At 40.9% G+C, this 21579-nt stretch overlaps 1 protein-coding gene across 6 annotated transcripts in view; it reads right to left on the reverse strand.

The window, feature by feature from the left end:
• Positions 1–12: 12 nt before the first annotated feature.
• Positions 13–21579, reverse strand: part of map7d3 (MAP7 domain containing 3) — a 28793-nt gene continuing 7226 nt past the window's right edge. The window contains exons 2-19 of one of the 6 annotated variants that reach the window (XM_022201770.2): positions 19738–19839; positions 19318–19398; positions 18268–18431; positions 17879–17990; positions 15689–15796; positions 14816–14911; positions 14312–14410; positions 12378–12503; positions 10295–10410; positions 8063–8193; positions 7730–7950; positions 6100–6223; positions 5156–5441; positions 4787–4840; positions 4617–4686; positions 4257–4419; positions 3010–3302; positions 13–2924 (exon numbers count right to left, since the gene is read on the reverse strand). In XM_022201770.2, coding sequence (XP_022057462.1) covers positions 2917–2924; positions 3010–3302; positions 4257–4419; positions 4617–4686; positions 4787–4840; positions 5156–5441; positions 6100–6223; positions 7730–7950; positions 8063–8193; positions 10295–10410; positions 12378–12503; positions 14312–14410; positions 14816–14911; positions 15689–15796; positions 17879–17990; positions 18268–18431; positions 19318–19398; positions 19738–19839 — 2354 coding nt within the window. In that variant the 3' untranslated portion in view covers positions 13–2916. Of the gene's footprint in view, positions 2925–3009; positions 3303–4256; positions 4420–4616; positions 4687–4786; positions 4841–5155; positions 5442–6099; positions 6224–7729; positions 7951–8062; positions 8194–10294; positions 10435–12377; positions 12504–14311; positions 14411–14815; positions 14912–15688; positions 15797–17878; positions 17991–18267; positions 18432–19317; positions 19399–19737; positions 19840–21579 lie in introns of all 6 variants that reach the window. The other 5 variants (XM_022201774.2, XM_051954974.1, XM_022201772.2 and 2 more) reach the window with 5 other exon arrangements.

Raw genomic sequence — 21579 nt, forward strand, 5'->3', positions numbered from 1 at the left:
ACGGCAAAGAAATATTTTGCAAGACTTTATTGTTTTAACAGTCTGTATCATCTCAGTACACTTTAGATATATTTACAGTACAAATTTTATTTGTAGACAGGGCGTTGTTAGTAAATCTTCCAGAGAAATATTCATATTCACAAAGTTGCCCTGGCTGGGTAGACTGATTGTCGAGGCCGAGGTAAGGACAAGCTGTCTTAGTTGACTGTGATACAATAAAAATACTAAATCTCAATCTAAGGCACCGTTCTACCCTATCATTATAGACAACGCTGAGGACTAAGAGCCCTCAGCTCTGTACTTAAGCCCTCAAAGATGCAGCAGGACCTGGAATAGGTACAATATCTGTTCAAGCAGCAACTACAACAGCCCCCCAAACAGGTGCTACTCATGAGTGAAAAATGGAGGAGGAGAGATCTGGGGGGGAAGTTTGGGTTTAGGCAAGTTATGGGTTATGAATGAGACTCCTAAAACATCTGAGTGAGAACAAATCACAGATCCACACACAAATTACTGTTTTCTTGCAGAAATATCACACACAGCTTTGCCAAGAGTCTGTAAAGCTACTCCTCAGTAACCATTCCTTAAACATTGCAAGCAATTTGCGACAGTGCAAAGAGTCTCATGTTTCCTAGATGAATAATGTATGAAAGCTAAAAGCGAGCAGCTCTGAGAGACACGGTAAATAATGCAGGACGGTTTATGGAGTCTGTTACATTCTTTGAGCTTATTAATCAAAGCTAGGATCTGAAAGCCCAGAGTCTTTATATACAGAGAGATTTTAGTCAGCCAGCAAAGAACAAGGCAAGAATCAAGGTCCCCAAACCCCGTGCTTAGACTACTCAAGCAAAGGGAATTTCAAGATTTCAATACAGTTCATGAGATATCAGGAACAGACAGAAAACATCAAAAACAAGTCTGAGCAATGTCATGCTGTGTTTGGTGGACGTGCCCTCCTCATACTACAGTAGAACAGTTGAAACCTGAGCCGATATGCCTACCACAGCTATTCAACAACATCCCCACATCCGTCGACATAATATTAAATGTAATTTGATGACATTAGAAGCACCGGCAGCCACAACTCACATCACGTGTTGAACATAAACGACACTTCTCGTCATCCAAACGTCAACTTGTTTGGTCTTCGTGTGGCAATATTAGGATTTAGGGCTTGCAGATATCAGGCTGAAAGCTTAATTAACACACAAACACAGTTACACACACCGTATCTCGGGAAACATGTAGGAGGTCCCCACTTGGCCCTTGTTTTACAGAGCTCTTATGAGTGTTCAATGGAAATTTTGCAAATTTTCCAGGCTGCCCGACCCCAACCTCACAGCTCTGTCACCGGGCACCAGTCAAACTGAAACTTCACTAACAGTCACAGAGACTTCAATTATCCACATCCTGTGCCACCCCATCCTACACATGGCTTCATTTGCCTAATACTGATTATATACACAACACAATAACACTTAAATATATGTAGAAATGTATTTTCATATATAAACAAACAGCCAAATTTTATACTATTAAAAAAATAGTTGAAATGAGTTTTGTGTGATGTAGCAGCTAGTGTGACGGGATTTTAAAAGAAACAAGTTGAATCAATGACAAAGCCACACTGGCAGAAGAATGGTCGACAAAGTGGGAATTGTAGTTCCTGTAAAGCTAAAGCCAGGTCACTGAAAATTCTAATTTTCTGGTTTCAGCAAAGGTGAACTTATGCCAGAACAGTTAGACATTCAAGTTCAGTTCAGTAACACACTGTCTTAAGAAGCTATGAATGAAACCAATGGATTTATGCCTGTAGTCTGAGTTAGTGTGTTCCAGGTTCTGTTGTGTGGTACAGATGCAGTGGACACTAAAACCGGATTCAACTCAGCTGTCATTTAAATCACAATGGTGTTAGTAAACATAAATTCTATGTACATATGCAAAAAAAAAAAAAAAACGAAACCTAAATTGACCACGTGCCCCAAATACCCCAACACACTGTTGAAACTCCAGAGAACAGTTTTGTCGTGAATCTCAACACTTTTCACCTGTAATGTAACAGTTGTGCTACTGAAGCCCTCTAGTGGCCAAAGAAGAAAACAACACAGGGTGAGGAATTTTGGGACACCATCATGAAAAAACAGACCGAAAGGGACAAAGGTCGATGAAGTGAAGCAGGAAGCCACTCACGTGATGGGACATTGCTAAACTGTGCGTGTATGAGCTGCAGCACAAACATTTTAGTATATTTGCACTTAAAAATCCATATTTGGGAAAAAATTATAAGGCCATATTGCTGGATGCTGCAAACAGCAGCCGGTCAAGTAAATTTAGATGAATCACATGCAAAACCTAGGATGTTATCCCGACCCAAACCCCGACACAACAGAATGTTTCTTCCATTAATTCACAATGTAATTCACACAGCCTAATGGTGCATGTGTGCTGGAATATTCTCATACAAGAGAAAAAAAAAAAGACTAAACATATGATAACAATAATTACAATAACAAAGAAGCCAAAATTAATAAATTACAACAACGCAACCCTGACAAAGACAAAACTCTTAAAAAACATCATCAAAATTGGACACAACATTGAGAAACCTTTTAAAGAAGAACTAAACACAAGAGGAAGAGGAAAGACACCTGAAACAAGCATGCTGAAGGAAGATACAGAATTTCCCTGAAGCACATTTTTTTAAATATATATTTGTTTCCTCATCATGTAGGGTGCAAATGTAGCACTTAAGGTGTCTTTCCACTTCACCTTGTGCTCCTTCCTCTGGAATAGGAGGAGGAGATAGAGGAGGAAGCTGTTTGGAACTGATAGAGGATTGGTTTTTTTTAAGGAGCTCGGCTGGACATCAACTTTAGGAGTGCAACAGTAAGAGGCTTCTCAGCGATGGCTGCAGCATCAAATCTCTACAGAAACACAAGAAAGAAGAGTTATAGCCTATCGTGAAGTCATGCATCGTCAGTACCTGAGTAAGTGTAACTGACTCCTCACCTGACAAGGCTTCTATAGGTTGATTAGAGGAATGCAGGGTGTTGATGGGGGCTCCCTTGTCTTCAAAGGCCACCCTGGTCCCATCTGAGCTCTCATCACAGTTGATCAAGACCTGGTTACAGTCCTCTGTCTCAATGAGGGGTCGGGTCTTGGAGTGGACGTTGAGGTCAATGAGTTCCTCAAAGCTCCACTGGTTGGACTTACCATTGATGCCTGAGACCAGCCCCACCTTGGTGGATTCCTGCTCATTCAGGAATTCCGAGCCCTCAACAAGGCGGTTCTTTGGGACTGGACTAGAGAAAGGGAAGAGAGTGTTAGTGTGGGAAGGTTATAAATGTGATTGGGGAAGTGACAAGACAAATTTCTCATAGCACAAGCCAACTTTGCTACAGAGTGAGAGCTGGAGAAATGTGTGCATGATTACAGAAAAAAGTCTAGTCCAACAAGGGATACGATGGATGTTCCTCTGTATGTTTCAACCAACAACTCCCACACAAAGATCCAAACAGATAATGTGTTAATTCTCTGCAGAATTCAGCTCCAAGAGCAATCACTCCAAATGAAGAATAGCCTTAAAAACGGTCATAAACATATAGTTCCATTTTTTGAAATCTAATTTTGGGCATTAGGACAAGTAATGACTAAACTCCTCTTATCATTAAGACCTTGGTTCCATATTATTCCAATGGAGTACTTTGCTTTCAGACTGCAGGCTTACTTGTGGTTCATACAATTTCCAACCGCAGAATGGGAGGACAGACCTTCACCTTTCCAGAGGTTTCTCCCATTAAAATGAACTTTATTTTTTCTTCCTGTCTCCAAAATATTTATTCAAAATATTTGCTGGGTTTCTCGCCATGACATAATATTGTCTGTTGACCTTCATATGTAAAGTTTCCTGAGATGATTGATGTCGTTACTGCCATGAAAATAAACTGAATGAAATTACATAGCAGAGTTAGCATTTTACACAAATAAAACATGCTATGTGACAAAAGTGGTGCTTTTCTTCAGAAATAACACGCCACAGCTGCTATGTGGGATTTTATATGCAAAGCAATAGCGGTGGCAGTTTTGACATGGCTCAAGATAAAATCTCCTCTGATCTACAGGAAGTATGTAGGCGCCACATTCTTTATTAAACCCTGCAAATTTCACCCCCTTATAATCTTTATTCCTTAGAAATACGGTCAAAATAACACCAAGCAGTTCCTGTGTGAGTTTCATTATCTTCTCCATAGTCATACCTTCCTGCCTGAGTCTCTTCTGTGTTTGTGTCGTTATTCTCCTTATCGTCCGTTTCTGACTTTCCATTTACACTGCCCAGAGGCTCTTCTCGTGGAGCAGGCTCACCACAGGACAGATCATACTCATCTTTGTCAGCTTCCATGGCAAGATCATCCGTGTGGGCTACAGCAACGATGGAAAGATTTTGTAAATTTACACAAACAAGCCATTTATGTGGAGTGTAAGAACGACAAACCTCCACTGTCAGTGACAAAAAACTAACTTAAAAATGCATATGTATGCATGCACGTGTCATAAAAATGTAACTGTACTCTGATATCTCAAGGGTGTTTTCAAAGTAAAAGCTAAGAAAAACTTACTTTTGGTTTCACAGTTTATTTCATCCACTCCCTCATCTTCATTCTCCTGTGAGGATTTATCATCATCTCTCTACACAGGAGACACGATCGAGATGTTAACCAACGCATAGCAAAGAACTGTTTCTCCACGTACACTTGGAGATGTATGGGCTGAATGCATGTGAACTCACCTTTAAGTCATTTTGGTCCCCTTTTCTGGTTCTCTTCATTATTTCTTCAATTCTCTGAAATAAAAAGTGAAGATAACATTTTAATAACCGATTTCTTTGATTTGTGTTTACATTAGACATTGATTTAAAATTACTGTGATCCCACTATAGTCAGGATCCTTGCGAAGAAGACACTGATCTCAAAAGAAAATTCTGGCTAAATAAAGGTTAAAAGACAAATATATGAACAGTAAACATAGATGATGAAAATCCCAGTTGAGTTTTCTGTAGCTGATCGTCTCAGATTCTTTACAGACACTATTCGATCTGGAAATAGCAGATGAAACAAGATCCAAATAAAGTGAAGATTGGCTCCCATTTCCATCCTACCTTCTTCCTTTCCATACGTTCTTGTTGGTTCTGCTGCATAATGCGATCTCTCTCCTGGCGGACTCTCTCGGCCTCCTCTAGGGCCTTTGCTTCAGCTTCCTCCCGTTCCTTCTGGAGCTCGGCCTGTTTCAGTGCTTCCTCTTCCGCTAGTTTCACCCGTTCCTCCTCTGCTAGACGAGCTTCTTCTTCTTCTTTTATTTTTCTTTCCTCTGCAAGCTTCTTTTCCTCCTCAAGGCGTTTCAGTCGAGCCTCCTCTGCTAAACGCTTCTCTTCTTCTTTCCTCAGCCTGATTAAATCAAGAAACAGCAGCTCTTGGCTTAAAACATACTGAAGCACAGGCCATTTCTACCAGTGAACAGTGTAAATACATGTAGCTTGAAAATCTCACGAGCTTTAAAAAAAAGTTACAACCAGCTGAGTTTTATGGGGTCCAAAATAGTGAGCTTTGTCTGTTGTTCATATATACACTACTATTCAAAAGTTTGGGGTCACTTACAAATGTCCTTATATTTGAAAGAAAAGCATTTTTTTTCAATGAAGATAAAATTTAATGAATCATAAATACAGTACAGACATTGTTAATGTGGTAAATGATTATTCTCGCTGAAACAGCTGATTTTTAATAGAATATCTACATAGGGTTACAGAGGAACATTTCCAAAAACCATCACTCCCGTTTTAAGGCTACATTGTGTTAGTTAATGGTGTTGAAAGGCTAATTGATGATTAGAAAACCCTTGTGCAGTGATGTTAGCACATGAATAAAAGTATAAGTTTTCATGGAAAGCATGAAATTGTCTGGGTGACTCCAAACTTTTGAACGATAGTGTAGGTGTGATTTTGGTCGACTTAAACCCAGCAAATTTAACAGTGTTGGTGCTTTACTCTTATCCTATCTGATGGCAAACAATAAGAGATTCACTCAACAGTTCCAATAGCTTTACCTCTCCTCTTCCTCCCTCTGTATCCTAAGTTGCTCCTCTTTCTCCTTCTGCTCCCGCATCAGTCTGCGGTTTTCCGCCAGGATCTTTGCTGCCTCAGCGGCTGAGTTGGTGCCAGACTTTGAGTCTGAGAGGTGGGAAGACAAACACAGAAGATAATTTTAGCACTTTCTGTCACCATGACAGCCATTTCTCCTTGTAGTGCTGACCTGAGGGCACAGCATCTGGCCCTTCATGAGACACTCGAGGTTGACAGATGACTGGGGGAGGAGAGCTCTTGATTGGTGGAGGAGGCCAGCCATGGCAGAGTAAGACGGAAGCAGAAAAGACAAGAATCTGGTCTGATACAGTGTTGTGTAACTTTCACATGATCACCTCTGTGCTCTTTGAGAAAACTCTATGGGAATTCACATACTGTACAGCACATGGGGGTTAGGGAATAGGATAATGCTACATTAAGGTGAAATAAATTTGTCTATCAGAGATTTTTCAATTCCATTTACATGATATTTAGAATTTTATGTTTATTAATTTTAAAGTTTCAATAATTTTGAGTATTTTAGGTTATGTTACTGCAATGTTGCAAATCTCTGAGCACAGGTGTTAAATGTGCTCCCACTCATACTGTTATTTTTAACTGTGCATCTATTAAGGAGTATTTAATCTTTTTGTACACTCCAAAACCAATTTGTCTATCTAAACATGTCTAAACTGTGCCATGTTCAGCAATTTGGTTTTTACATCTTTCTAAAGCAGTGAAAAACAGCCTTTGCCTGGATCCATTTAGTATTAAACTGTTTCTAAAGCTTTTACCTTGCAGAGCATGATTCTCTCCAGGAGGTGGCAGAAGCAACAAATCCAGATCTCAACAGGATGCGACTCCAGCTGGGACTTAATAGGTCTCCTGCTCTAGTGAGATTTATTGCAGCCCAAGCTGCTGCCACGTCAGTTTGCAACATGCACACAAACCCAGTTCTGCTTATGTCCTATCTATTAAGACAAATAATAACACTCTATTATCCTCAAATCAAACTGACCACTGCATTATACCAGAATCACAAGCAAATTTACTATTGATTTTAATAATTTAGTAATCTCAAATCTTCCTGATGTAATTTATTTTTGGATCCAAGAACTCTTGTCATTTTTATTTAACTTCTGTTTGCATTCTTTAACGTAGTGCAACTGGAACAGGAGTCTGGAATACATGGGGAACAATTAGCAAGAAGCCTTTGTGTGGAAATAATCTCTTACTTGCAAAAGATTAAGGAATACCCAATTATTTATGGGTAATTCCCTGGACTAGGACATGCTTCAGCAAAATATCAGAGAACAAAGAACTTACTTTAATTTTTTGTGGGTATAACTTTAAGTAGGTTTGGTCCTACATGGCAGAGAACATAAGTCCTGTTTATTTAGTTAGGATTTCAGTTTGTTCTGCTGGGTTACTTCAACCGCTAAAATTGATTTTATGTCCAGATGCATCAGTGCCTGCATTCAGGCAAACATCCTGGTTGGCAGAATGACAGTGTCTGCAAGTATGATCATGACTGTTCACTGTCACTGGCTGCTGAATCAAAATATATGATGCATTTTACTTTGGGCTGTATTTTCATTAATGTTAACTACTCACCATCTTTGTCTTTGGTCTTGCTGGCATCAGAGGACTGTGGAGACACAGCCTGAACAGGACATAGATCCTTGGATTTAGAGTCCCTCTTTCGCAAGGTTGGGGGCCCTGTTGGAGTGAGGGATGGCTTCTGGATGGGTGGGGGCTTGCTTGATGTCGGCTGGGGAGATGGGGGACGTTGTTTCATTGCACCTGGTGAAGGTGGGCGCATCTTAGGACTTTGCCTATCAGAAGAAAACGTGTGTTGTGTTCATTTTGATTCACAATCAAATTAAAATGAAAGGTTGCAACCAACCAGTCCAACAACTTAAATGGAGAAAATGGTAAGAGTCCTACTTGGATGATGCTGGGGAAGGTGTCCTCTTTGGAGCTGAATTTGGGGCTGGGGATGGTGAGCGGTTGCGTCCCAGGGTAGAGGATGGGGAGGCAGGACGTTGCCCCCCAGGGGTAGATGAGTGCTTGTCCTTCTGTGGTTTCACATAAAAAGACAGAATTGGAGAAGGCCATCAAGAGATTCTCTGAACTAGAATTGTTTCAAGAACAAAAAGGTAATTCCCACAAACTCTTGCCTAGCATAACATAATAATGGACATGGAAATATCATTACATTATAAACAAAGCAGTTACAAATCATGCAATTAGATTGGACTGACAGGGGAAAAAAAAGGAGCAAAAAACAACCTCTCGGTCTGTCAGTGGTTCCCAAATTTTGTTACTTCCACTTGCACTCATCAATATGAAGCAAGAAAATTAAGTAAGTAACCTAGCAAATATTTAAATTTACCACCGACTTCCTTATATTCTTCTGCCTCTGCCTCATGTAGCCTCACTGGCACATGACAGTGACACAATGCTCAGGTTTTACCAACTCTATTCGTAATGCCCATGGGCTGAGTTTTTTACCGTAAACATGATGAAAGAGGGCAGAACACATACATGTGACTCTCAGACAGACTCAAATATGCAGTGCTGTACACCCCAAGCCATGTTTACTGAATACAAAAAAAAAAAAATCTGAATCTGCTACAATGCTTTTTCTGTATCCAACATGAAAATGTTCTAATAAGACACTTGCTAACCTTTAGTTATCATCCTCTTTGAAAAAGCAGGAAAGACTATGTGAGAAAATAAACAGACAAGCTCCAGTTTTATAACTTGGTAGAAATTAATTTCCTTTTCATGTACCACTGTAGCAGGAACAGTATATAGACACAGGATGGCTGTATAAAGGAGAGAACCGATTGCAAAGACACATCAGCAGCTACAAAACCTTTACATTGTGAACATAAACTCCTCATAATATCCTTTCACGAGCTTCCAAAACTTGGACATCGATTCTTGCGCAAAAAATACTAAGTGTACCTTTAAATCATTAATATCGTTTTCTTAAATTGATTCTGATCTTTCGTTTAAAAAGAAAATATTTCATTTCTTTAAGCTAGCATGTAATACAGGCAGACAAAATGCAACCCAAATGTCAGGCAAAGTCTGAGTGCTAAGCATGAGGCTGTGAATTTCAATTATCATCACACCAGGGTGTACATGTGGAGAAGAAGAGACAATGAAATGGTGAGAAAAGTCAAAGGCTTTTTACATTAGGCCCCAGGGTCTGGGAGGGGTCTACTTTACATGGCCTGATCTGTCCATAATCAGGTCACTGTGGATCCCTTTGTCTAATGCTACGACAATGAAGCCCTTCACAACCACAGAGGAGAAGGAGAGGCAGGTTATGAGAGAGCGCCAGGCACTACAGGCCACCAAGTGAGAACACTGAGATAGATCAAGATGAGTCGCAGTAGGATAAATTCTACCATTTAAATGAACAAGGTTAAATGAGTGACCAGCACTGGCCAAAGAACAGCTGGAGGAACAACATTTCCCTATGGTTAGCATCCAGCAGAAATACTTTGACAGGCAAATGTAGGCAGATGCGTGCATATAAATCAGAGTCATTGATGTCATTCAGTGTAGAAAAGCACCTGCTGTCACTACTGAAACACCAGAGCGCCTTTAAGTCTGCCCTGGTCTTTAGGCAGCTTCTGGAATAATAATCCCTCTCTTCCAGTACCGCCAAAAAATGTTTATGTGTCATCTAATAAAAAGTCTATCCATATTTCCAAAATCTTACAGCTGCTGGCAAATCAAAGCAAAATGTGGTTTCTCAAATAGTAATTTTTACTGCATAGTCTTATTCAAAGTATATATTTTGTGTTTTTCTGGCCCTTTCAAAAAGCTTTCAGATAAACATTCAACTATTTTTCCAAAAACATAATAGTTTACTGCTACTCAAGATATTCTCATGATTCTACACATGTAATAAACTGCATGTATCAATTGTTCATCTGCAGTTTGAATACAGAACATCCAGGTTACTCCATCAGTACAGGTAAACTGCCTGACTCACTGACTGTAAATTCATCCTTGTATTGTAAATGAATCAGCAAAACTCTTCAACTAGTATAGAGTTGTTTTAAACATTACCCATTTAATTGGGTAAATGTCTGGTTCAAACAGCTCTCTTTGTAGGCCAGTGGTGTTAGTAATTTTAACGTCAAAAAGCATCCTCACCAGTGAAGGGTCGAGGGCTCCATCAGCCGACACAGATGTGGTCATGCCGCTCTTCTGTCGGTCAATGCTGCGGCTGCGCACGGGTCCACGCGGTGGGTGCAGGGGACTGGCTGAGGCTGAGCGAGGACACAGGTGACACTCTGGTAAAGGACACAGTCATCGCGGGACCAGGGGAGTACAACCAATGGGAGGAGTGACAAGCGACCATGTTGGGCAGCAAAGCAGCAAAAGGAAAGAATAATAAAGAGAAGTGGGGGGAAAAACAGAGGCAAAAAAGAGAAGGAGGGAGGGCAGTTGATGGTTGATAGAAATGTAGGAGAGTGTTTTTGTGAGGGGAGAAGAGCACAAAAAAAAGCAATTTGTTAGACATAGCACTTTATGCAGGCAATAGCTTGATTTGTGAAGCTTCGAATGGGTGGGAAATTACTGGAGACATGATGAGCAGAGCGCAACGGTCTCACACAAAACCCAAACATTCCACAGGTGCCAAAGCTTCTGGACACAACACGAACAAATCGGAACACCAAGCACCACAGCACAGCAACAACTAGATAAAACCTACCACCAACACAGTACAACACACACTGACACTGCACACACATCACACAGATTTATTAGTACACTAAACACACAGTGAATGCTGATAGTGTAACTGTACAGTAACTACAAAAAGAGTGTAATATGCAGTTCAGATCCTTTCAGCAATCTCACTGTGACCGTTCCAGATCAGACAGAAAAGGTAGCTTTTGCTGTGGTTTCGGGACAGCTCAATTTCAACTATCTATGAAGCAGCAACGATCTAAAACACTTATGTTACTTCAGAAGAACTCTAAACGTGCTGTGGCTGAAAAGCACTTTCTTTAGCATCCAGTCTACGTAGAGGAAATAGTGTTCTCCACTGGCTTGATGTGTCAGATTGAGGGATTAGCCATCATAATCCCAAGACCTGAAGAACTCTCCCTGCCACAGCCTGGTCACAAACGTGTTCTGTATTTCATTCTGTCTGCATACCAAGCAGCACTGGTGACTATGAAATCGGCACTGCTATGAGCTACCACCACTGCTGCTAATGTGGATGAGTCGTGTTTCAACCGGGTCTATACTTAGCAGAAGATCCATAGCCACTAATGGGTTTGTAATGGCCAGTCAATAAACACCACAACCTAAAACCAACAGCAGGAGTACAGTTGCAGCTTTGAAGTGAGTCAGTGTTGTACAGTACGGTACTTTCTGTCCTTAAAAACATACTGTCAGCAAGAAAAAAAGCAGGATTCATCTGTGTGTGAGATACACTACAGGTTGTCTCCAGGCTAGGTTTATGTATATCCTAAACTGCTGTCCTATGTACTGTAGATCATCCCCATCACAGTGCTACACATAAAGAACCCGTTCACATAAAATCTAAGACATAAAAGTCATCCAGTGGGACATAAAACCACACCTAGATGGCTTTACAGCATATTTTACTACATAATGTCGGGGGAAAAAATTATTTGTGTTACTCTAAGTGTCTATGAAGTCGCCTGCACTCTGGTCTCACTACCACAACACATGGAATAGCACAACAGTCTCATTCTGACGTAACAAGAACCAATAGGTAAGCAGCTTAGAGTAAATCTCCCAGCATGGACCCTGAGGCTCCTCAGATGCGGACAAATGCTACTGACCATGTTTGCCCTGCACGGCTCAGCACACAACAGCCAATTGTGTCAGATCTGAGAGTGCATGTGAGCTGAGCCTCTGTGTGTGTGTGTCAATATTTACTGAGTGACTATATTCTCTCACATGAGCGTATTTTGCCTCCAATTATTATCGTACATACGTAAACAGCTGATCACTACAATAGTGGCTTTTACACAAAGAGCTGCAGACAGACTTCGGTAATTCCACCACCACGGGGCCACCATTCACTTTTCAAAGGACTGTTTCAAAAGCATGAGTCTGTGGCAGGGTACTGGGATGAGAAGCGATACTGGGAGTGACTGGGCGGACCTTCTAATGGCAAAATGGCATTTCAACAGGGATGACCAAGATGTGGGTCTAGCCATCCTTCCTCTGTCAGGGTCTCCCAAGTGGAGGTTACCTGGAGCATCTGTTCCTTCAGCGGACAGGGCGGCGGCGCTCTTGCTCCTAGCTAGTGAGGCCTGGGTGGGGGTGAGCAGGCGATTAAGGACCCCTTCATCCACAGTACTGGCCGGTGCCCTGCGAGCTACACGGCCGAAAAATCACCGAAAAACAGCAGAAAAGAACAAAAAGGCCAAGAGGGAAAGAGATGATAAGAATGGGGAATGAAGGGAAAAGAAGGGTCACCATGTGATTTAACAGGGAAGAATTAACATATAGTATCAAAAGTTATGTCTCCATAATCTTACATGGGTTCTTTGTCAACTGTCTTTATCCTTTTAACTTTCAGTGATACTCAGTGAAACAAGGATAGTCAATAAAAGACAGTAAGTAAAGGACACCATGGAAAAGTACTGAGACAGATCAAAGACCGATTGTCTGGTAACTGAATATCAGTTAAAACATAAGTCAAAGTAGACAATAAGGTCAAATCAATGGTTCCTTGAGGCAGAGGAAGGTGTGCTGATGGGAAAAACAAACCATTAATGAACTTCAAAGACAGCAGAGGAATACTACTGGGGAGGAAGATGAGAAGTGAAACAGATCAAAGTCTAAGTAACAGGGTGAGTGACTGTGACCGTGCAGGAGTTCTTTAGCTTCAGCTGTGCAATGTTTTAAATGGATGAGATAAAAAAAAAAAGTGCCACATTGAAACCATCCAAATAAGGAGGCTGACTACAGCCTTTCTAGTAATACATTAGCCAATACTGAGCAAGTCAGCATGTTACAAAAGCACTATGGTGGACCTTGAATTCACAGCAGAAGCTAAGAGCCCTTGGTTCTATGAAATGGAAGAATTGAATATTCCCCATTTAGGCTGTTCTTGCTACCTAAACTACAAAGGAGTGGTTGACTGGTTGATTTTTCCACATGTCCCTAAATGTTAGCTCTTCAAAAGGAGATTGCAGATTCTCACTTCCTTTTGTAACCCCTCACTGAGAGGACATCTGTTGTTGACAGACTTGATTTGTGTTAACTGTTGAGTGCCAGCCCAGGGAGCATGGCAGCATGGCTTGCTGTTATAAACGCAGGTAAATATCTCTGTTATTAGTCTGTGATAAGGTCATAGTTCAGTATGAATGATGGTAACTGTGTAGTACTTGTGCTCAAGTTAACCACACAGAACAAACATGTGTACAGAACATGGACATCTTTACAATTTCACCAGGACAAAGAGGCAGATATGGCTAAAAGACAAACAAAAGCATTGGTGGTTAATGGAAATGCACAGACGGCAGTGAGTTGCTTTGGTCATTTCTGTGCTCTGGTGCTGCTATGATGGGATGGCACTGACACACACCACACTGAAGCACGAGCAACTTAAATCCAGCTATGACGTCCTCTTGGAGGGAGAAGACAATAAACACTTTGTGACAACACAACAATACTCAGTGTTAGTGCAAACAAGCCACACAACAAAATCATTCCTGTGTTGACACTTAAAAGAAAACAATTAATGGTTAAAAAAAAATCAGCTGTGAGCAGTGAGAAACATGGCTCAGTACAGGATCTGGTAGACTGAGACAGCAAAAAGGTTGAAAAGGTGATGAAACAAGCAGTGCACCCTGTAAATCACAGACAAACAGTGTGGCAAAATTAGCATCTGCCTGAGGGGCAATTGAGCAGTCAGTGAGAGAGCAAAGGACAGCATAGTTAGAAAGAGGACATATGCCGCAAAAAGAGAGCATCAGTTAAAAAACCCTCGAGCTCCATGAGGCTGAATTGCGATAAATAACAATTTTACCCCCCAAAGCGTCCAGCAGCAGATATTATTGTTAAAGACTTAAAAAAACATGTGGATTTAGAATGAGAAGCCATTAACATCAGTGCCACATGCTTGTTATTCAGTGATGAAGGCCTGAGCGGTGCATGCTGATTGTTCATGCTAGCCACCTTGATCATCCGTTGCCCCCTTATCAGGTCTGGAAGGGGTCTGTGGTCTGCCCACACTTACTCGCGTGAGGGAGGTACTTCTCTTCTTCATAGAACGGCCTACAGACATGAAAGTGGAGTTATAGCCAAGCAGGCACTGGAAGGAGTCAATGAGGAAACCCCAGAGAAAGTTCACAAGTCATGTGCGCTTCATTTGGCTTTATGTGAGTCATCAGATTAGGGCTGACAGCAACTGATGTCCCAGTGTAAGAGATAATGGCTAAATACACAGACAAGACTTTCAACTGCCACATCTGACCTTCTCTGACCTAATTTTTCTTAAATAGTTTCCTAGTTTTATGTAGATCTTAACAGCATTCTGACCAAACAACAAGCAGCATGCTAGCTTGATATGTGGTTGACATGGCAGTGAAAAGACTCAATTTATAATGTAGAGGTTTGACAAATTGTGTATTGTATGTCATCTTTTTTATGAGAGTAGAATGGAGAGGGAGTCTTTGGCACCTGTCTGTTCCACCTGAAGCTTTTTGCCGTCTTCCTTACTGGCCTGAGCAGCATTGCTAGGCAACCGGTTACAAGATGAACTCCTTGGCTTAACACCTGAGAGACAATGACGAAACACCCAGTGGTGAAATTACATAACACTATCTTGTATATGGTACAAAAGTCTCTCGGAATTTTTAGAATATAACAATTTGAAAAGCACAGTGAAAAATTTGTGTCAAAAGTTAGAATATGGCACTGGCAGCCCACAGAAGCAATGGAGAGATACTATTCACCTGAATGTACGGACTATTTTCTGCAGAAATCAATACCCTTTTCAGGATTTTTCTGTTAATAGTTTGTATGCTTTCCTTTTAAAACTAAATAGGCTCAAGAATATTGTGAGAGAAGAGTGATTGTTTTCTAGATCACTATGATGTAAGACAAACACATCACAATGTGGTGATTGGGACCCTTTAAAAACCATGAAGAATTAATTCTGTGCTTCAAAGAGACCTATAATGAACACAAGCGATCGATTACAGAGGTTTCTGGACCAGAGACAGATGCTAAGACAACTTTGCCAATTTCTCTCTGTGCACCAGTAAGGCTGTGTGTTAAACCCTGGATATGAAAAAGAGCAAGGGTCAGAGTTCAAAGTAGTCCTAGGGTTCGTAGAAAACATGGTTTTGTTCCAGATCATCTAGAGATAGTCACCTGGAAAAATTCACACATAAATAATCACAAAAAAGCGTTCACATGGCTGATAAAACGGCTGTCCGGAATGTATTATGTTGGCTAAGATGCAGCACTGGATTGCTGGGTGGGTGGGGGAGTAAGGAGAGAAGGAACAAACAAGGCATGGAAGGGAGGGAGGGAAGAGCGGAGACTTACTTTTGTCAGGTGACTTGATGAGGGTGGCAGAGGAGGAGGATAGGCGTTTGCTGATGCCAGCCTCAGATGGCTGTTTCAGGTTCATGATGGATGTGGAGCGCTTGTCCACTAAGAGGGAGGAGGAAAGACAGACAAGGGAGGCGGGGTTTACATTGAAGGACAGCCAAAGGGGGAGGGAATTTGGGTGCATACAAGGGAGTACAGGGTTCTGCGAGACTGTAATCCCTCAGGCAAAGGTTAGTAGGTTCTTGATGAAGTGCTTCATTGATACGCCTAAAACAGAGTGCAGAGAAACTATACTGTTTTAAGTGATACGAATTTCTCATTAACCCACTGATGTAATGTACTTCCAATGCAATGTAAAGAAGTGTACATGTTTCCATGGAAATATATACCATAACAGACACTGTGGTTAGTAAAGAGAAGAGGATCAACAATGTTACATTTTTCATGCCAGATACATTGATCCTTTGTTTATTACTGTTCCAATGGGCAATATGCAATAATAATGCAATATGTGGCCACAAAGTGTATGACAGTAGGCCTGGGCAATATCACCTACAATCAATGTCCCATTTAACTGCCATATATACATCGGTTTAACGGTCTACATTTTGTCAGTACACTTGAGCATAAATTCCTTAATATGGACAGTTGTAATTACAAGCACTGTATTGCTTTACAGTGGCCAGTAAGAGTATTTTTCTTGTTCAACATCTTTTGTTACTTCAGAAAATCAATAATGACAACTAAAACTAAATGCATATAGATTAGTGCCAGCAAACACTGTGCAATGGGCTGCTGTGTTGTTGGTAAAAATTGTTACATTTTCTGGGACACGGACACAGAATATTCTGTGAAAAGGTAGTGTGAAGATGCTGAAACAAATTGGTGGTGCTTCTCTTTGCAGTTAACTTATTCTTGCATTGAATATGGCTTTATTTTGTGTTTAATGAAGACAGCGTGCCCTCAGGACTAACAAAGCTCGTTTTCATCTGTAGAGTTCTTCCTTTAGTGTTTCTTTTTCGAACATTAGTGAGATTCTGACCGCCCTCACAGGATGTCAGTGCATGTGTTGCATTAACAAAAATTGCTAGCACACGCTAACTATTAACGGCTGGTGAATAAAGTGAGCTTTCATTTTTTGTTGGAGTTATAGACAAAAAAAGACTCCAGAGCATTACGGATATGCTGACTGCCCATGTAAAAGAATTCATTTATTACACGTATCAATATGAGTAAAGCTGGGTTGAACTGGAAGGTCTAACATCAATTTATTTTATTTTTTCGCCCAGCCCTACTTCTCAGTGTGAGTGAGTGAAAACCTATAGCTTCACTTACAGCCAATAACCAACCCCAAAGCACTTTCAGAACAAAAGCCTCATACAAAGTTGTTAGTGAAAAACTGCCAGTTAGAATGCAGGTGAGAATTATGGATGGGAAGTGTTGGTGGAGAGGAAAGAAGGTAACCCAGGTATCTGGAGTGCCAGTGCCAGTTCATGCTGTGTTGCTACATTTGTGAGCAAATGATCAACAAAAAAAACCTTGTCGATTTCTTGGTGGCTTTTCTGGCGAGGCAGGGGAGATAACTATAGTTACTGGAGATGAGGCACTGGCATCAGAATCTCCTGTGGGAAAACACAGCTCTCAGGGAGGAGCAATAAAACACAAGACGAGGAAATCTTTCGGACAAGGAAAGAGAGATGAGGGTGAAAGCTGGCTGACAGCCATAAGCCTTTGCCTGACACTGTCTAAAGAAATAAATGGATATAGTAAACTGACACTGTATTTCTGAAAAACAAATGCATTTAGAACACCTATTTCTTAATGTGTGCATTCTGTACTAGTTTAAGAGCGTGTTTATAGATAAAAGTGTTGTGATTTGATGATCATAATTGATTAACTACACAACAAAACATCTTATCCGGCATCATGATCAGGTGTTGGCAAAAAAAAAAAAGTAAAAGATTTGAACGGCTTTTATGCACAGTGTGGCTGGGTTTCATTCCAACTGTGGTGACACAAGATCACATTGTGGACCACTTTCACGACTTGTTCTAAAGAGGTGAGGAGCTCTCTGGGTATCCTTGGTGGCTCTTCAATGTGATGTGGCAGAGAGACGGTGAAAGTCATATTAAACAGTAAACACAGAACGGAAAGGATAAATCAAGGTTAACAAAAAGTCTCTACCTGTTCGTCCCTCTGAGTCTGGGGACAGGCCTCCCCAAGACCATCTTTTTTGTCTCTGCTCCACTCGCTGACTACGCTCCAATGTCCGTCTCATCACTGCCTCGTAGTGCTCCTGCATTAAAACAAAGAGAGAGGAACAGAAAAATGCAAGTCATTTAGAGCAGAGCAACATTTGCCCTTGAAACAGAAGCAGACGAGGTAAGATCTGTGCAGAGTGTAGCTGTCACAACAGTGTGTGGACAATTGTGCTGTTATCCCCTTTTCAAAAATATGCGCGAGACGGTGAAACGTAAACCTGTGTTTCTATGTTAATTTAATACATTTATCCACAAGCATCAGCTGAGTAAAAATTGTTCAGAAGACTCTGCCACCATCCGTGTTGCAGCTACCTTCTCTTCTTCCTGTTTCTGCTTCCTCTTCTCCTCCACGGCCAATCGCTTTTGCTCCTCCTTCCTTCGCTGTTCCTCAACTTTTTTCTGACGTTCCTCTATCTGACGCTCCACTTGCAGCTTGGCCTTGCGCTCCCGCTCCATGATCTGAGACTCTCGCAAAGCTGACCACATGTACAGTATGTGCACACATGGACAGAGAGTGCATGCAGGAAAAAAGTGACTTATTAGTATGTTACCTTCTTATTTGTGTGGAATAATCACTTTATCAAGAGCGTACAAAATAAAGTAAGGACTCATATTCTTTACTGAGTAACCCTCTGAACCGCAAAATCTGTCGGTGGGTCTGAAAGTTACTTTTTATAGCACCAAAGTCATACCATTTATCATTGTAAGAAACTATAACAACAGGAAAAATCATTGGAATTTCAACTTGTGCACAGTCCTTCAACCGATCATGATATATGATAATGAAATTCTCCTTATTCTACATGTGCCATTTAAATATTTGCCAAAAATAACAATTTGCAGTGACCAGATTGTGCAAAAAAATAAAAAAATCCGTGCTCCCCTGCACAAACAGGAAATCATTACCCGACTTAGATGCAATTAAGAGTCATGTGACATAAAACTGTAGGGACTTTTTCACTGAAGTGGGCTGCAGACAGAAACAAGTATGGGAACAAAATAAAAATGTAACTAAAAAAATATCTATAGCATACAGGGCCACCTAAAAGGAACCTACAGTGAAGAAAATTGTAACAGGAGTAAAAAATATCCAGAATCTGCTCGAGTCAGAGGGTTCATCATTTATTTTCTTCATTAGCTGGTTAATAGCTTGGACTACACAATGACACAAAACTGCGAAAATGTTCTTTATAATTTATACATCCTAAGGTAACATCTTCATCGGTCTTGTTTTAGCCTGAAAATCCAAATATTTTCAATTGACTGACAAATGAAAACAAATTAATTTGATTATTGATGATTCACTGTCGCCATGCCTTGGCTATAATGTTTTTCCCACAGGAACTGGGATCACTTTCTTACCTTGTTGTTTATCTGCCTCCTCTCTCCTCTCTTTTGCCACTCGCAGTCGATCGTCTATTCTAAGTGAGGCACCGTCAATGACTGCAAACATACATGTGTACAAAGTATGTGGTTAAAAGGTAAAACACGTGCAGTAATACACATACAGAAAGCTTGAGGGTGGATTACAATGCAGCATAGTGTTACAAAGGCTTTGGGACAGGGCAGATGTGTGCATGTGACTGTCATTAATGAGCTTTGTCACCTGTTACAGTAATAACATGATGACTAAGGTTAACCTGCAGTAAGCCATACTGAGAGGATGGTGGAAGTGGATTGTGTTGCATCTAATGGTTCAGATTATGGAAGACAATAATGCAGTGACAGGGCAGCATCTGTGAGAACCAATCTGTTTCTGTGTCAGGGTGTGGTGTCATTTACCTGGCCTACACCCCTGAGGTTTAGCTGGTGGGTTGGTAGTAGGTCCTGGACTGTTTCCTGCCAAGCTGCGCCGCTCCTCAGCTTGGGCCTGTGCAGCTGCAGCTGTATTTAAAACACAGAGACAGCCACAGTTTACACACAGAGAACTAAAATCACATGATGTCATGGCTGACAAAGCAGGTATATCAACTAATATCTGACAAACAGAACTGCTTTTGGTACTCCAAACCTATGAAGCTTAAATCAGCATTTTTTTCCTCTGTGCTTTGTTTGCTTTCTATAGGAATGCTAGTTCTAGAGAGATCCAACGGATCTTAAGCTGCATAACAATCCAGCTATTCAGCCATCAGACATAACGCCCCACTCATGCTCAACCCTGTAGCCAGACATACAGTGCCTTCTGTGACAAGCTGGGATGGATGGGCTGCTGTGACAAACATATCACCCTTTGAGCTTCCCCATACAGAGTAATATCCCCCGGTGGTGTACAACATTTTAGACCTAACTTTCCATAAAATATAAAAATAAACAGCATAGGATATTTTCTTAACACACAAACAGTTCATCATGTCTTACAGATTATTAAGCAGCTACAAAAAAAGGCAGGGATTACGACTATGTTTTTAAGGTAGCCAATAAACTCTTCCATTTGACAACCACAGGGTCAATAGCACTTTTTTTTTTTTTTTTTTTTTACACAAACTATTCCCATGAAAATCATGACGAGGAGATACAAGGTCAGGAAGGAAGGAAACAGTAAGGACATGATCAGGCTTTATGAGTCCTAGCATCAGTCTTTTCTCTGGTTTCTTTCCTTTCTGTTGGCATGTATTCAGCATTACGGAACTGCTGACAAAGAGAAAAGCGATAGTCAGTCCTCTGAAGCTCACAGTATTGATCAACACTTCTAAATGTGTTCTGAAAGTCTCTCACTCTTTCCATTGCTAACATAAAATCTTACTGCTGTCACACAGACAAAAAAAGACCACACATTACTGCATATGTTACACTGTCTTTTTAAAAGGACCAGACTGAATCTACACATTTTAGTTCATTTATGGCACAACAAATCATCCATCCATCCTCTATACACCCCACTATATCCTCACTGGAGCCCATCTCAGCTGACTCGGGCGAAGGCAGGGGACCCCCTGGACAGGTCGCCAGTCTGTCGCAGGGCTACATATACAGACAAACAATCACACTCACATTCACACCTACGGACAATTTAGAGTAACCAATTAACCTCAGCATGTATTTGGACTGTGGGAGGAAGCCGGAGTGCCTGGAGAAAACCCACACATGCACAGGGAGAACATGCAAACTCCATGCAGAAAGATCCCAGGCCCAGACCAGGGTTTGAACCGGGGATCTTCTTGCTGCAACCACTACTAACCACTGTGCAGCCCACAACAAATCATATGAATTTTAAATCACCACCAACTAATATGGTAATGTTTGGACAAAGTTTAAGAGTGAATTTCATAAAACGGTGCATTCACTTCAGAGAAAGGTTCAGAGTTAAAAAAAAAAAAATGATATGCTGTAGAAAATTACAAGATGTAATACATGCAATGTGCAGCAACTGCTTCAGAGCAGGAAAAGACACTGGCAGGTTTCTTTATCCACTGAAAACATGAAAAATACCAAACAGATTTGCTCAGTGACATAAAAATACTATGACCTATCTGGTATGCTGTCACAGCAAAGTCAGATCAATTCACCAACAGTACTAAGAATCATACAACTTTTCTCACATCAAGCAGACAAAAGAATTAAAAGTATCCATTTTCATTGACTCAAATAGGGGATAATCATAAATTCCTTTGGTCCAGCTTGGAA

Source organism: Acanthochromis polyacanthus, chromosome 10, assembly GCF_021347895.1.
Source record: "Acanthochromis polyacanthus isolate Apoly-LR-REF ecotype Palm Island chromosome 10, KAUST_Apoly_ChrSc, whole genome shotgun sequence".
Taxonomy (NCBI): Eukaryota; Metazoa; Chordata; class Actinopteri; family Pomacentridae; genus Acanthochromis; species Acanthochromis polyacanthus.